The 13,843-nt window shown below is 44.7% G+C and overlaps 1 protein-coding gene and 1 pseudogene across 1 annotated transcript; one reads left to right on the top strand and one right to left on the bottom strand.

Annotated features, from left to right (window-relative positions):
- Nucleotides 1–2,352: 2,352 nt before the first annotated feature.
- Nucleotides 2,353–2,790, bottom strand: LOC110289041 (angiogenin-2). Its single transcript, XM_021155246.1, has one exon. The coding sequence runs from the start codon at nt 2,788–2,790 to the stop codon at nt 2,353–2,355; it is 438 nt and encodes a 145-aa protein (XP_021010905.1).
- Nucleotides 2,791–7,864: 5,074 nt separating this feature from the next.
- Nucleotides 7,865–11,066, top strand: LOC110289040 (annotated as a pseudogene).
- Nucleotides 11,067–13,843: the final 2,777 nt, after the last annotated feature.

The following is a 13,843-nucleotide window of genomic DNA, read 5'->3' as shown; positions in this document are numbered from 1 at the left end:
AATGGAGGAGCTAGAGAATGTACCCAAGGAGCTGAAGGGATCTGCAAGCTTATAGGTGGAACAACAAACTGAACTAACCATTCCCCCAGAGCTTGTGTCTCTAGCTGCGTATGTATCAGAAGATGGCCTAGTTGGCCATCAGTGGAAAGAGAGGCCCATTGGTTATGCAAACTTTACATGCCTCAGTACAGTGGAACGCCAGGGCCAAGAAATGGGAGTGGGTCGGTAGGGGAGTGGGGCGCGGGGAGGGTATGGGGAACTTTTGGGATAGCACTCGAAATGAAAATGAAGAAAATACCTAATTTAAAAAAAAGAAGAAAATACCAGGACTGAATTCAAATTGCTGCCCCATCCACTCATGTGATTGATTGATTAATGATTGATAGATGATTGATTTGTAGGATTAGGTTGTCTCCTTCTATCATGTGAGTCCCCAGATAAAACTTGGGTCATCGGTCTTGATGGCAAGCATCTTAGGGAAACTTTTCTAATGAGGGGCATTTGAAAACCTCTACCTGTTTTCTGAAGTAAAGATGGCTCTTCCTGTGCTGATCATGGACCTGCAGCCCACTTCTCAAACCCTTCCTAAATCTGAATATTCAGGAAGGCTGGGCTCACTCAGGTACTGGCTATGACTTGAGCACAGGAAAAGCAAGGCTTTTGTGGTTTTCATCTAGCAATTGTTTTCTAAATAAAATACCTAGGCATGTGTTCATAAACCTTTGCTAATGGGGCATTCCCTACTGAGCCTGTGCATCTGACAGCACCCAGCAAGGTTTTATACTTGAAACAAATCTGGTTGAAGAATGGAAGGAAAATAATCTTTCTATAACTTCCTTAAAACAACACAGTTGTCAAATAGCACTTGATAAACTAAAAGATTAATGAGAGATAACATAAAATAGACAAGTTTTAAAATTTTAAATAAAATAGCTATGACAAATGAATGTCTTGGGAGTATCCCATGAGAACTAATGCTTGCTTAAGACCAGAGCGATACACTCAATGGATAAAAAGGAAATTTGAGGGGCTATGATAAGGGGAAGAAACCCCTTACTTGGCAATCTGGCAAGGAAATATTCCATCATAATGAACAACTGCTTAAGGCCTTCACCCCTTGCCAGTAGTAAGCCTGCATTTTTCAAGAATGAAGAAGAAACCTTCTTTTCAAAAAGATGTGTACTAAACCCCTTATGCAACCCTGGTGTGCCTTAATTCTATCTTTGTAAATTATAATTCCACCCAAGACACTCCCGAGCCACCCTATGATCCCACCTAGCAAAAGATAAAAAGGGTCCGTGAGGTGACTCAGCACTTAGGACACTTGCTGTTCTCGCAGAGGACCTAGGTTTGGATCCTAGCATTCACCACAATCATCTGTAACTCTAGTTCCAGGGGACCCACCGCCTCTTCTGACCTCCCTGGGCCCCAGACACACATGTGGTGCCCATACATACATGCAGACAAAACACATATAGTAAAACAAAATGCACATAAAATAAGTAATACTCTAAACAGAGAGACAGAAGAAAGGAGGGATGTCCTTTCGACATTTTAAGGTGTGGCTTGAGAGGCATTGAATGTATGACCAATATGAAGGTAACTATATACTACTCTCTGTTGGGGAGCCCATACCCACACTTGGGTATGCCTCGCTTCCTAACTGCCTCTCTCACAACCTTTCTGTTGACAGCCCAAGTCAGAATTATCACTGATAAAAGTCTCCAACTCTGCTTCATGAAAGCTGGTTGTGAAATTTTTTTCTGTGTGAAACTATGAATCGGGTTTGGCCAGAGTTTAGGTCCTTAAAACAATTAAGGGGGTGCATTAGGTTTCTGAGGATGACAGCTGTCCCTTGGGTGCTGACAGTCTCAGGCTGTACAGGAGGAGAAGGCAGGGGGATACCCTTGGTGTGCTGGCTCTTGATCCTAAACTCCTTTCCAAAGGGCTCCTTTAGTGACCTATTACTTAATAGACAACTTGGCTCTTTTGAGAATTCCCTGTCCTGTCTGTAAATCAATTTAGCATCCACAGCACCATAAAAAGATGAAATCTACCTTCCCACTGACTAGCAGGTAACAAAGAATATCTCTCTGTGTTCCAGCTCCTTTCCCCTGGGGTACAGCAAGGAGAGAAAACAGGAAAAGCTAAATTTACTGGGAACTAGTGATCTTCCAGATTGACTCTTAATGGTTTTTGAGATATCTTTATTTCTGTGCATTATAAATCAGGAGAAGTATATTTCAGACAATTCATTTTCTGGCCCGTGACAGTGAACGTTAAACCAGTGATTTTGGCTGTGAGGGGAGATAAAAAGAAAAGAGAGCAAGGCCTGTGCCAGGGGCCTGCTGTCTATGGACTGATAAAAGACTCATCAAAGTGGACAGGCCAGCCATTCTCACAGCCAATAACAATATATCTGAACCCTTTAGAGGCTCGGTACCCGCATGGAGGCCGGGGAGACCCTCCTTTGTGTGTGCAAGTGGTGACCTGGAAGCGAGACTTGCTTATTCTTAAGTTTTGTCCATAAGGGCTTCCTTTCTCTCCACAGATGGCCTTGATGTTGTTCTTGGTGTCATGGATAAAGGTGTTGACATCTTTGCAGGGTGAGGTTAGGCTTCTTCTCTTCATCATACTTTCGCAGTATTTGTCGTCCTGGCCTTTTGGCTTGGCATCATAGTGCTGAGTCAGGAATTTTGTGTACCTGGAGTCATCTTGAGCCAGAATTGGAGGGATCACAACCAGACCCAGCAGGAAGATCAAGAACAAAGGACCTGGGCTCATTGCCATCTCTTCCAACAGAGATTCCTGCCAAGGGCAAAAAAAGCAGGAGTGGTCAGGCCATAGAACTACATTCTAATTTAGACTAAGTGGGTGGAGACTTTCCTCTCTGAAAGAGCATGATAAAGCAGTGTTCTCAGCTACCTAATTCCATCCAGGCCTTGCCCTTCCTAATAGACTCCATGGCACAGCCATCTTCCTCTATTCCTTAGGTTCACCATCATCCATAGTATGACAAAGTCTATTTTATATTCTTAATTCACCTATTACTTAATTTTATAAAAAAGATTACCCAAGTTCCTACTGGGCCCAGAAACTGTGCTAGATCCTAGGGCACAAAGACCTTTAAGCTATACCAAGGGCAGGTGCAGTATGTGTCAGTAAGGTCCAGCTACTTAGGAAATAGAGACAGGAGGATTGCTTGAATCCTGAATTTCCACCCTAGCTGGATAATGTACAAGACCTTGGGTTTTTGGGGGGGGAGAGAAGGGAGTCATCAAGGAAGAAGAAAGAAAGACAGAAAAGTACAGAACAGAAATGTGGCATCCATTGGGGAGGCATGGGGGTTCCTGAGGCAAGATGGATGATAACACAAGAGCTGAGAGCCATGACGAATGACTTGTGGGATGAGAACACAGGACAGCCCATGCCCCAAGGCTATTGAGATGGGATTCCAGGCAGTCGCTCAGTTCCACATTAATGATGAAAGCTATAGAGAAGATCACCTTGGGATGAAGGGTGCAGGTCTACTTCTCCCAGAGGGCAGAGTTGCTATACAGTGCATAGAAAGAATTGAACACGTTGTGTGGTACCTGAAGCGGGTCTAGAAGAGACTCTTGCAGAGCAAAATGGGGAACTCAAGTTTCCTCTTCAGGTTGGTCTATGTCAGAGGATCTTTGGATGATCTGAGGGAATATTTTCCAGTGTCTCCTATATTTGCAATACTTTTAGCATAGGCACACTGTCTTATAGTGTGGGTAAAACAAAACACAAAACAAAACAAAATAAAACAGAGATCTCTTTATTAAGGCAAGGGACTTAAAATGCCTTGTAAGATCTTTCTGAAGAGGAGAAGAGAGAAGATTCCTACCATCACCTCCCCAGAGTTCTCAGCTTACCCTGCACCACACACATCCACCAATCACAGGCCATAGAACCAAGGTGTCTTCTGCTGGAGTTTGACCTTCTTATGGACTTTATTGTTATTATTATTTATTTTTATTGGCTATTTTCTTTATTTACATTTCAAATGTTATCCCCTTTCCTAGTATTCTCACTGAAAATCCTCTATCCCCTCCAGCCCCCCTTCTCCCCAACCTTTCTTTCCCTGGAATTCCCCTATACTGGGGCATGGACCCTTCACAAGATCAAGGGCCTCTCCTGCCACTGATGACAGACTAGGCCATCCTCTGCTGCATACGCAGCTAGTGCCACAAGTCTATGTGTTTTGTTTGGTTGATGGTTTGGTTGCAGGAAACTCTGGGAGTACTGGTTAGTTCATATTGTTGTTCCTCATATACTGCCACAAACCCTTTCAGCTCCCTGGGTATTTCTCTAGCTTTTTCATAGGGACTCAGTTCTCCATCCATTGGATGACTGTCATCATCCATTTCTGTATTTGCCAGGCACTGGCAGAGCCTCTCATGAGACAGATATATCAGTCTCCTGTCAACAAATTCTTGTTGGCATCTGCAGTAGTGTCTGGGTTTGGTTGTTGTTTATGGAATGGATCCCCAGATGGGGTGTAGGGAACTAAAAGAGGGGGGCCCTGGGGAAGAGGGGGAAGGGGAAGACCCACACCCCACCAGATTTCCACCTATTCTCTGGTAAGGCGGGCATGGGAGGGCTGCCTTACACTTTCCACTCAGCCCTGGGTGGGCATTCAAGCCTCTGACCCACTCTTTGGGGGGTGGCCAAGGGGCAGCCCTACCTGGGATCCCCAGAGCTACTTTGCTAAAGCCCTGGGGTTATAGGAGAGAGGGATGAGAGAAGAGAGTTTCCCAACACCAGCGTGAGTGAGCGCAGCAGATCTTAACTGGAGCACAGGAAGGCCTTCCATCTGAGATTAGAACAGGCTCATTAGGGAAAAGCCTATCCTATTCTCCAAGTGCAGTGGGCCTTGATAAGCAGAGACATTCTATGGTTTTAGAGCTTTATTGTAGAAAGGCAGGGAGAAAGAGAGAAGGTAGAAAAGAGAGAGGGGGGTGGGGCTAGAGAGAAAGAGAGAAAAGAGGAGAGGAGAGGAAAAGACAAAGAGAGAGGAGAGAGGAGTGAGGAGTGAGAGAGGAGAGAAGACAAAGAGAGAGGAGTAAGAGAGACGAGTAAGAGAGTAAGAATTTTAAAAGAGCATCCATAATTTGCTTTAAAAGGAAAGAAGCAAGGAGGAAGTACTGCCGAAAGCACTTCCTGGTTTGGGCTTTTCCTTTCCTTTTCTTTTTTTCTTCTTCTTCCTCGAGTCAGGCTTTCTCTGTGTAGCCCTGGCTGTCCTGACACTTGCTTTGTAGATCAGACTGGCCTAGAACTCAAAAACCTGCCTGCCTCTATCACCCCAGTGCTGAGATTAAAGGTGTGGGACACCATCAGACTTGGGATTTTTTGTATTATTCCTGCGAAGCCACATGCTTGTTATGGAAGGAAACACGGCAGCTCACATACCCTTCTGCCAATGGCTTCCTAAGCCTCTGGGGGCTTTTAATCACAATTTAAGAAACCCTCCTATATCTCCATCTTCTTGCTCAAAATCCCATTATTTTTTTCCTCAGATATAAACCACCCTGAAAGAAACCTGTTTTCATTTAAAATTTTAACTCTTGCTTGTTTTCTTTTTTATGCACAAGTTTGGGTCCAGAAAGTGTAAGGGGGGTTAATCGGTTTCACTAAAATAGATGATAGAAATAGAAAGAGCACAGAGGAACAGAAGCAGAGAGTTGAGCACCCACAGGGAAGAATCTTACCAAAGCTGGTCGGCTTTCCTCCAACTGGGGATGGGTCTAGCTGTGTGCTCCTGGAGACAGTGTCCTGCAGTGTGAAGCTAGAGGCTCCTCACAGACTGGTAATATACAGTGCTCCTGTGACAGGGTGGGGAGAACCTATCTAAGGATCTTTACTTTGGCAGAGACTTGTAAACCAAGGCCACTAATCATGGAGAAACAAGGAGTCATTCACCTTTCCTCTGAGCATGACTAGGCCAAGTAGTAACCACCTGGTAGACCATTTTTTCCAGGGATGATAATGAGCACAGTGCAGTAGAGGTGGAGTCAGGGGCAAAGCATCTCTCGCTGTGTGGGAACTGTGCTGGGGATGTTTGAGGTGAGTCCAGGCACAGTGAACTAGAGCATCAGTTGACTCGCTGTAGCAGGAGGAGGAATACAGCACTCGAGCATCTTCAGACTCCCTCAGCAAGGCTGGTCCTCGGTGTGGCAAGAACGGAGCTCTCTCAGAAAGCAGCAAAGATGCAAGCAGGCAGCTTTGGGGCACTGACTTGCAGGCATGCTCACACCTGGACTTGGGAACACTTGGAAAAGACTACACTGATATAAAGGACCCACAATATGGGCAGGATGTATCTGGATGCACTTTCGTTGGTGTAACTGAAGAAATGGGCTGTCAACATTCCTTCGAGTTAGTTAATCTCACTGTCTCTCCATTGGGTGGATCTTTTCCAGAGAAGAATATTTACTTACTCATTTCTATATTCTTAGTGACTGACACATAAGTCCTCATCAACTGATCTAGAGCCTCTAACCACAAAGAGACCATTCTGGGCTCCTTTTTAAAGGTTCAGAGATGCAAGATTTGGTAGCAGTTATTAAATAAAATTGATTGCTAAGCCGAGCAATCTCTGGCTATGGGAGCTGCCTGATACTTCCCCTGGGGTCTGATGAGGTCATTGGAGTGTTGCAACGGACCCCCAAGTGCTCTATTCCTGCCTGCAAAAAGTTCTGAAATCAGCCAATTTGCCTTAACCAATGAGCTTTTGTTCCTGACCACAGAGCAGACTCTAGAATGTAACCTGTTTAAAAAACAAACCCTTAATTCCAGCACTTAGGAGGAAGAGGGAGATGGATTTCTGTGAGTTTGAGGTCAGCCTGATCTACAGAGCTAGTTTTAGGACAGCCAGGGATATACAGAGAAATCCTATCTCAACAACCAAACAACCAAACAACCAAACAAGTGAACAAGCAAGAGCTGCCCAGAATGTGCACATCCAGATGGATACATTTCTTAAGAACTGGGCCTGACAGCTTGAGGAGGAAGAGTGGGTGGCATGAAGACTTGGAAAGGCCCCAAACCTTTCAGCTTTGTTGAGGCACAGCCTAGATTGAAGATCCCCTTTGTCCTTATCTGCTCCCTCTCCCTCCCGCACTCAGCCCAACTGTGAGCTGAAAGGAAATGAGGGTGGTGTTGTGAATAGATGACTAAGCTGTTGTAGCCTGGCTTTGGGGTACTAGAGACTCCTGAAAGGGAGACCTAGTCACATCCTGACCAGCATCCATTAGACAGGTGCTAAACATTGTTTTTGACAAATGGCAGCATTTATACTGTTTCAGAAGTGCAGAGAATAGCACTCAGGGCCTTCAGGGTGAGGCCACTCTACTGGTATCCAATCCGGCACTGAAAAGCTCAGTGTGCAAGCATACAGATGTGGAAGGACTGAGTTCTAGAGTCTTCACCTTCTCATTGTTAGGAGAGCAGGCAGTCCATTGTAAAACCCAGATGGCCTCATCAATCCCCAGGGGGAATATCAGTCAACTCCCATAGCCAGAGAAGACACATCAGTGTGGCCCTGTTTTGATAAACCACCACAAAACAGAGGTACTTCAACCTCACCCACAGCACACATGCAGACACAAAATCCACTAGTCTGACACACTAACTTGCTCAAACACATCAGATTCCATTTTTAGAGCAATGTCAGAGTCCTGGGGAACAGGCGAAGACTCTAAGCAATGAGGACTCTTCCTGAAGTCACTGGACCTTCACCCAACAACTCAGGGGATTTAGAACCTGCTCACACCCCTGACAAGAGGCCAAGGCTCTTTGTAAAATGTATTTGCCCAACTTGACACATACTGAAGCAGAAATGGGTATTTAAAAAAAAAAGTATTTTATTAAGGTGCAAGGAAAAACTCGTGTGTGTGTGTGTGTATGTGTGTTTTCCAGGGCTCAGACCTAGGACCTCACATATGATACATAGCCTACTATTGAGCCACTCCCCATGCCTGAATATTGTATCTTTGTCAGCAATTTCAATTCATATAAAACAAATGCCAATTTAAAAAGTATTTATTAAAATGCTTAACCTCCTAAAAACCATTCTCCTTTCCTGCTATTTTTGTCTGTCTCTTCTCCAAGCCAGTAATATCCATGACACATGAGGCATGAAATTCTTCTTCTAATATTTCTAGTGTTGGCACATTCCCCCTTTATACAGAGTGTGTGTGTTTGATTCTGTCCTTAGGGCTCATTATAGAGTAGAAGGCATGGGGACACTGTGAGATTCCTTTACAGTGCTAACATACTACTCAACCAGTAACAGAAGTCACAACTAGAAAAGGAAAGCTCACAGGGGACCCCCTGAGGAGTGGGAACTCCCCTCGATCAGGGAGAATGTGAACAAAGACCTGATGGCATCCTTACATTTCCAAACAAGATAGAAATTAAACATTACTTCCCAACATACTAGGCTCTGCTCACAGCCACTCTGAAAATAGCTGCTTACAGAGAGTGCTCTATACTCAGATGTGCACACAATGGAAGATCTCAAGACATGTTTTACCAGCCTGCATCAGTACACTTTTTAATCCATGCTTGGAGTCACACTAAGAATGCCTCCAGTGGGCAGCTCTATGGCGTTTTGTGGGGTGCAGAAAGAACAAGGGCGAGAGGGAAACTCACGCACTCTGACTAGCTAAGCCATTGTGGAACTGATTGCTGCAGAACAGCCTCAGTTGGCCCCCCTCAATCCACGGGAGAAATCAGGGTTCCGGTTACAGGTAGGCAGGGAGTCAGAGAGAAGGGTGACAGACAGACAGGGACACAGAGAGAGTGTGTATCTGAATGTAATCTTGTCAAAGTTAGCATCAGATATATATAATACAGAAGACAAAGAAATAGGGTGTCACAGCAGGCAAGCTACATTAAAGTTATGAGATAAAAACAGAGGAATGCCTTCAAAGGACTGGCAGGAACCAGGCAATGTTTACAGTTAAGAATAAAAGCAGCCCTGCCTAGAGTCAGGTAATGACAGGAGCCAGGAGAGGATTTCGCATCCTAGCACAATTTATGTTATTCCTTTGAGCCTTGTGAAAGCTAGCACCAGGGGGTTCTGCTCTAGCAGACCTTCTCATGAATAATGTAACACTGTAGTTCTTCTTTAGACCACAACCCTCCTTTTTCCTAGGCCATGGTAAATTCTTACATATGGGAGTAACCAGGCTGCTCTTTTAAGTATCTGCAGAGAATCTCCATTTGTCAGAAGAACTCACCAACTTTCTTCTAATATGCAATGTAGTCTGCCATACCTGACTGTAATGAAGATTCTAAGTATACTTTACTAAGCTTACCCTGAGATTTCTAACTCTTATCCAGTAAAATACTGTAAGAAAGCATGCAAGAACCTCTCAACTATTGCAGGGACAAATCTGGGTCATTCTAGCTATGGGAATGCCAAGGTTCCAGGAGTCTAAGTTTCTGTGAAACTCTTTGCCTCGGGACTGCTTCCAGGCTTCTAGTCACTACTGGAGTGGATGTAGCAACTGATGACTCCCCCAGGCTTGATCTCGGACTGTAGCTAGTTCACTTTTTCTAATAACCCCTGTTAAACTAAGCTTCAACTCCATATTCTATTATGAATCATGTGACTAAGGTCCCACCGTCCCATGAGATCAAAATGAGAAGATCTCTCAACCTTCACTTTAAGGAAGAGGGAACTGAAGAACAAAGAAAGGGACATTAACTGACCAAGGAGCATTTGGTGTTCATGTGAATGAAAGCTTTCCAATGCACAACACAACGTTTATGATTTCTAGAAAAATCAAAACTCATGTTTAAAGCAATATTGAAAAATTACTTAACACCGATTATTTCCATAAATCTCCAAAACATCTGACCTCTCCCTTTTATCATCATANTGCTTCCTGAATTGAAACCTCTGCGACTAGCAGCACTAACTAGCTCAGAGCTGGGTAGTGCTCGCTCTTTGAATAGCTGAGGCAGCTTTTTGGAGTTTGTCAGAGGCTGTTCAGACTTGTATGCTAACTGAGGTTTCTAACGACTGCATGAATGGACTGGCTTTAAGATTACTGCCATCACAGACAGAAGGACTGGCTCACTGGAGATGTCCCAACATAAGGACAAGGTTTCTATCTACCCTTCGTCTGAAACAGAGATGCTCCATCATTGCGCTGGCATGGTTTGATGTGCTGTCTCAGACATAGCGAATCCCAACTGTTCAGTAAGAAGAAACAGAAGGCTGGTTGTACAAGCAGGCAATGTACCAATCTTTGGGTTCTGCATGTTGAAGACTCTGAGCCACCAGTTCCATCAACAGAGCCTGCTCTATATCTATGGGCCCAAGTGGAGCTCACCCATTATCCCTGAATTCCAGGACAACCAGCACTCAGTTCCACAGGATCCATAACACAGACTGGGTAAGACAATGATTGTCTAAGCCTGGGACAGGAGGGGCAGTGATGGGACAGTGTCCAAGAGAAGTCGGACGATGGACCCACAGTGACAGCAGAGGGCCTTCAGGAAGAAAGATGGAAAACTGACATAGGGTGGGAGTAGTCACTTATTTTCTGTTTTCACAGGAATCGTGGGTCTGAAGATGCCTGAGTCCAGTCTTTGTTTCCTGCTGCTGTTGGGACTTGTCCTAATGCTTGCCTCATGCTAGGGACAAACCCTTTCCCAGAAGTTTTACACCGAGCATATCTATAATAGCACCTACTTCATGTGATGATATAATGAGGGTTGTTAACAGGTATAGGCCAAGATGTAAGGACATAACTACTTTTCTTTACACAAGTTTTGCTGATGTTGTTGCTGTGTGTGGCCACCCAAATATCACCTGCAACAACTTGACAAGAAAAAATTGTCATGCTTGTTCATTTCAGGTATTTATAACTTTTTGTAACCTCACTACCCTGACAAGGATATGCACACAATGCAGATACCAAACGACAGGTTCAGTGAAGTACAACAGAGTGGCCTGTGAGAGCAGAACTCCACAGGACAGTCCCAGGTATTCAGTGGTTCCAGTTCACTTGGATGGGACATTTTAGCTTCAGTGCCAGCACTTTGTACCTTCCCTCATCTGCTACTGCCAGGATCATAGTAGTGAAGAATCAATTCCTCTCTCTGCGCTCTATAACAGCACCTGTCCTCATGAAACATGTCGCTGACTCCCTTTAATTCAGCTGCACAGATCTTTTCTAGTCAACAAATACCTTTGCACACAAATCTAGATTTTTGATATCTCTGTGTCTGATAGGGGTGGGGAGAGTGGAAGGGAAAGACACATATACACAGTGTTTTTGTCTCTCTCTCTCTCTTTCTCTGTGTGTCTGTGTGTAGAGACAGACAGAGAGAGAGAGACAGAGAGAGAGACAGAGAGAGAGAGAGACAGAGAGAGACAGAGAGAGAGACAGAGAGACAGAGAGAGAGATAGAGAGACAGAGAGACACAGAGAGAAAGACATGGCCTCTTACCAAATGAGGCAACTTCCCAGCCTCCAGAAGCAAATGAATCAGAGAAGAGATGGACATCTCTCCAGAACATCTTCCCTGAAGTTTCTCTGTGGGAATGAAGTGGCTGGCAGAGGAAACCCAGGAATTGGGATCTCTCAGTGAGGCTATCCCTTGCCCTCTCCCTTCAGAGCTGTCCTTAGACGTCAATTGTGAGATCATTCAACACAAACCAGCAAGGACAGATTCCATGATAGGGGAACTAGATTTCATACAGAAAAGAGATGAATAATGAGAGGTCCTGCCCTGACTCCTGAGGACAGAACTGTAGTTAGGAATCAGTTTCAGACAGGGAGGTGCCACCCCTTTAAGGACATGGGTGAGCTGGGCATCACCAGATGTGGTCATGAGCCTTCCTGGAGTGTCAGATGCAGAATGGAGCTGAGGGGTGACATCATCATGGCCATACCTCTGACTTTCACTCTGGATCCCCAGCTTCCATTTTGCTGTTCATTTCTGGGCTCCCAGATGCAATTCTTGGCCTCTGCTCCCCACTGGGCAGTGGTGGTACTTCCTGCTCTCAGTGTACCACAGTCAGGTCTTCGCAGAAGCTACTACTCTGGAACAGCAAATGGATTTCTTGTGTAATCTTCCATTCTGGGTTGGTGTGGAATCTTGCTGAGTCTGGCATGGCCTTGGTGGAGACAGAATGACAGGGTTTCTACCCCTGGGACAGGACCAGCAGATGTGGACTGCCATGGCATAAGGTTTGTTTGTATAATAATGGACATATTTTCATGTTCCTTCAAGTAATGTCCTCCCTATTAACCTTAATGACTCCATAAGGATCTGGGGTAGCATGAGTTCGGGTGGCAAAGGTTTGGCTAATGTCTTAGCAGAATGGTCCAGTCTGGGACCTTCAGTACAGCCTTACAGTCTGTGGAAAAGAATTAAAAAATGCTTTGGAGAATATATAATTTCTCAACTATGTGAAAATTAAGGATGCAATATGAATTATATGAGGGGCTTCATGAATGTGAAGGAACAAAGGCAGCTGTACTATAAGCCAGGTTGGTCAGAAAGACACAAAGGCAGGCACATTCCTGAGTTGAAGGTCAGCCTAGGACACAGTAAGACTAGTCCAAGGTGGGGTAGAAATGGTAATTTTAGGACTAGAAATTTCAGTTCCCACCCAGCTAATTTGCCATCTCAGCTCAAGAGAGGCAGGCAGATCTCTGAGTCTTTTGCAATGTTAAAAGAAAATATGTTCTTGCTGTTTCCTAAGAATTAAGGGGTTGGGGTTATCAGATGCTGATTCAAAGTATAATCAAAAGCAAACCTCAAGAGCTGTCTAGAGATTTGCAGAGAAATCAGATCCGAGAGAGAAAAACAAAACAAAACAGCAGAACAGAGAGAAAGCAGGCTGGAAAGCTTTCTCCAGCAGAACACAGGCTGACAGCTTAGACCCAAGATTTGACTTCAAGTGGTTTGTTTTTCCTGCTCTCAGACACTCCTTCTCCCAGAAAATGCTCACTGACCTGAGGCTGGTCCTTGGCAGAATCTGCACTTCAGGGTTTGGCATAATCTCCTGACTTCAGATGAAATTTGGTACAGCCTGAGGGTCTCACTCTGTAGCTCTTGCTTGTATTTTCCTACATGATATATTCACAATATATGTGGCTGGGGTCAGCAGATAGCAGAGGAGGGATTTGGTTCCTTGGACCTGGAATTACAGATGTTTTTTAGCTACAGTGGTGCTACAAATCCATGGTGCTAGGTCCTCTTGGAAGAGCAGTCAGTGTTCTTAACTGATGAGCCAACTCTCTAGCCCAGTGGATTTTTAAAATAACGTGTGTGTGTGTGTATACCTGTGCAAGTGGGTGAGTGTGTGTGTGTGCCTGTGCAAGTGCATGTGTGTCTGCCCATGCATAGGAAGTCATCAGCAAGGTCTCTTGAACCTGAGACTCATGGTCTCTTGACTCAGTTGGAAGTCAGCAAAACTGGAAGGACCTCCTGTCTCCTTGGTGCTTAGAGCAGAGATGACAGGTGTGGGGGAGATATCTGACTTGTTATGTGTGCTGGGATCTGAACTTGAGTCCTCAAGATTATGCAACAAGTGCTTTACACACTGACCAATCCCTCGAGCCTACTAGTTCTTTAACAATTTCCATCTGCAAGTTTTTCTTCCTCATTTCTGTACAAGGCGGCTGCAGCCAGTACAGAGAATGGGAGTCTCAGTGTGAGGAGATGTGGTTCAGCTCTGCACTTTAGAGGGATGTTCCAGCCCCGAGTTCACTGATGATACAGATACCCAGGATTTTCTGCTAAAACTCTGGCTAGGAATTGTGGGTCACTATAGTGGCCTGTTCTTCTTT

Source organism: Mus caroli, unplaced genomic scaffold, assembly GCF_900094665.2.
Source record: "Mus caroli unplaced genomic scaffold, CAROLI_EIJ_v1.1 scaffold_16711_1, whole genome shotgun sequence".
Taxonomy (NCBI): Eukaryota; Metazoa; Chordata; class Mammalia; order Rodentia; family Muridae; genus Mus; species Mus caroli.
The sequence above is the reverse complement of the archived record's forward strand: the minus strand, read 5'-3'. Positions and strand labels throughout refer to the sequence as shown.

Excerpts from the sequence above, each read along its gene's own strand:
- LOC110289041 (XM_021155246.1), bottom strand. The coding sequence starts at position 2,790 with ATGGCAATGAGCCCAGGTCCTTTGTTCTTGATCTTCCTGCTGGGTCTG.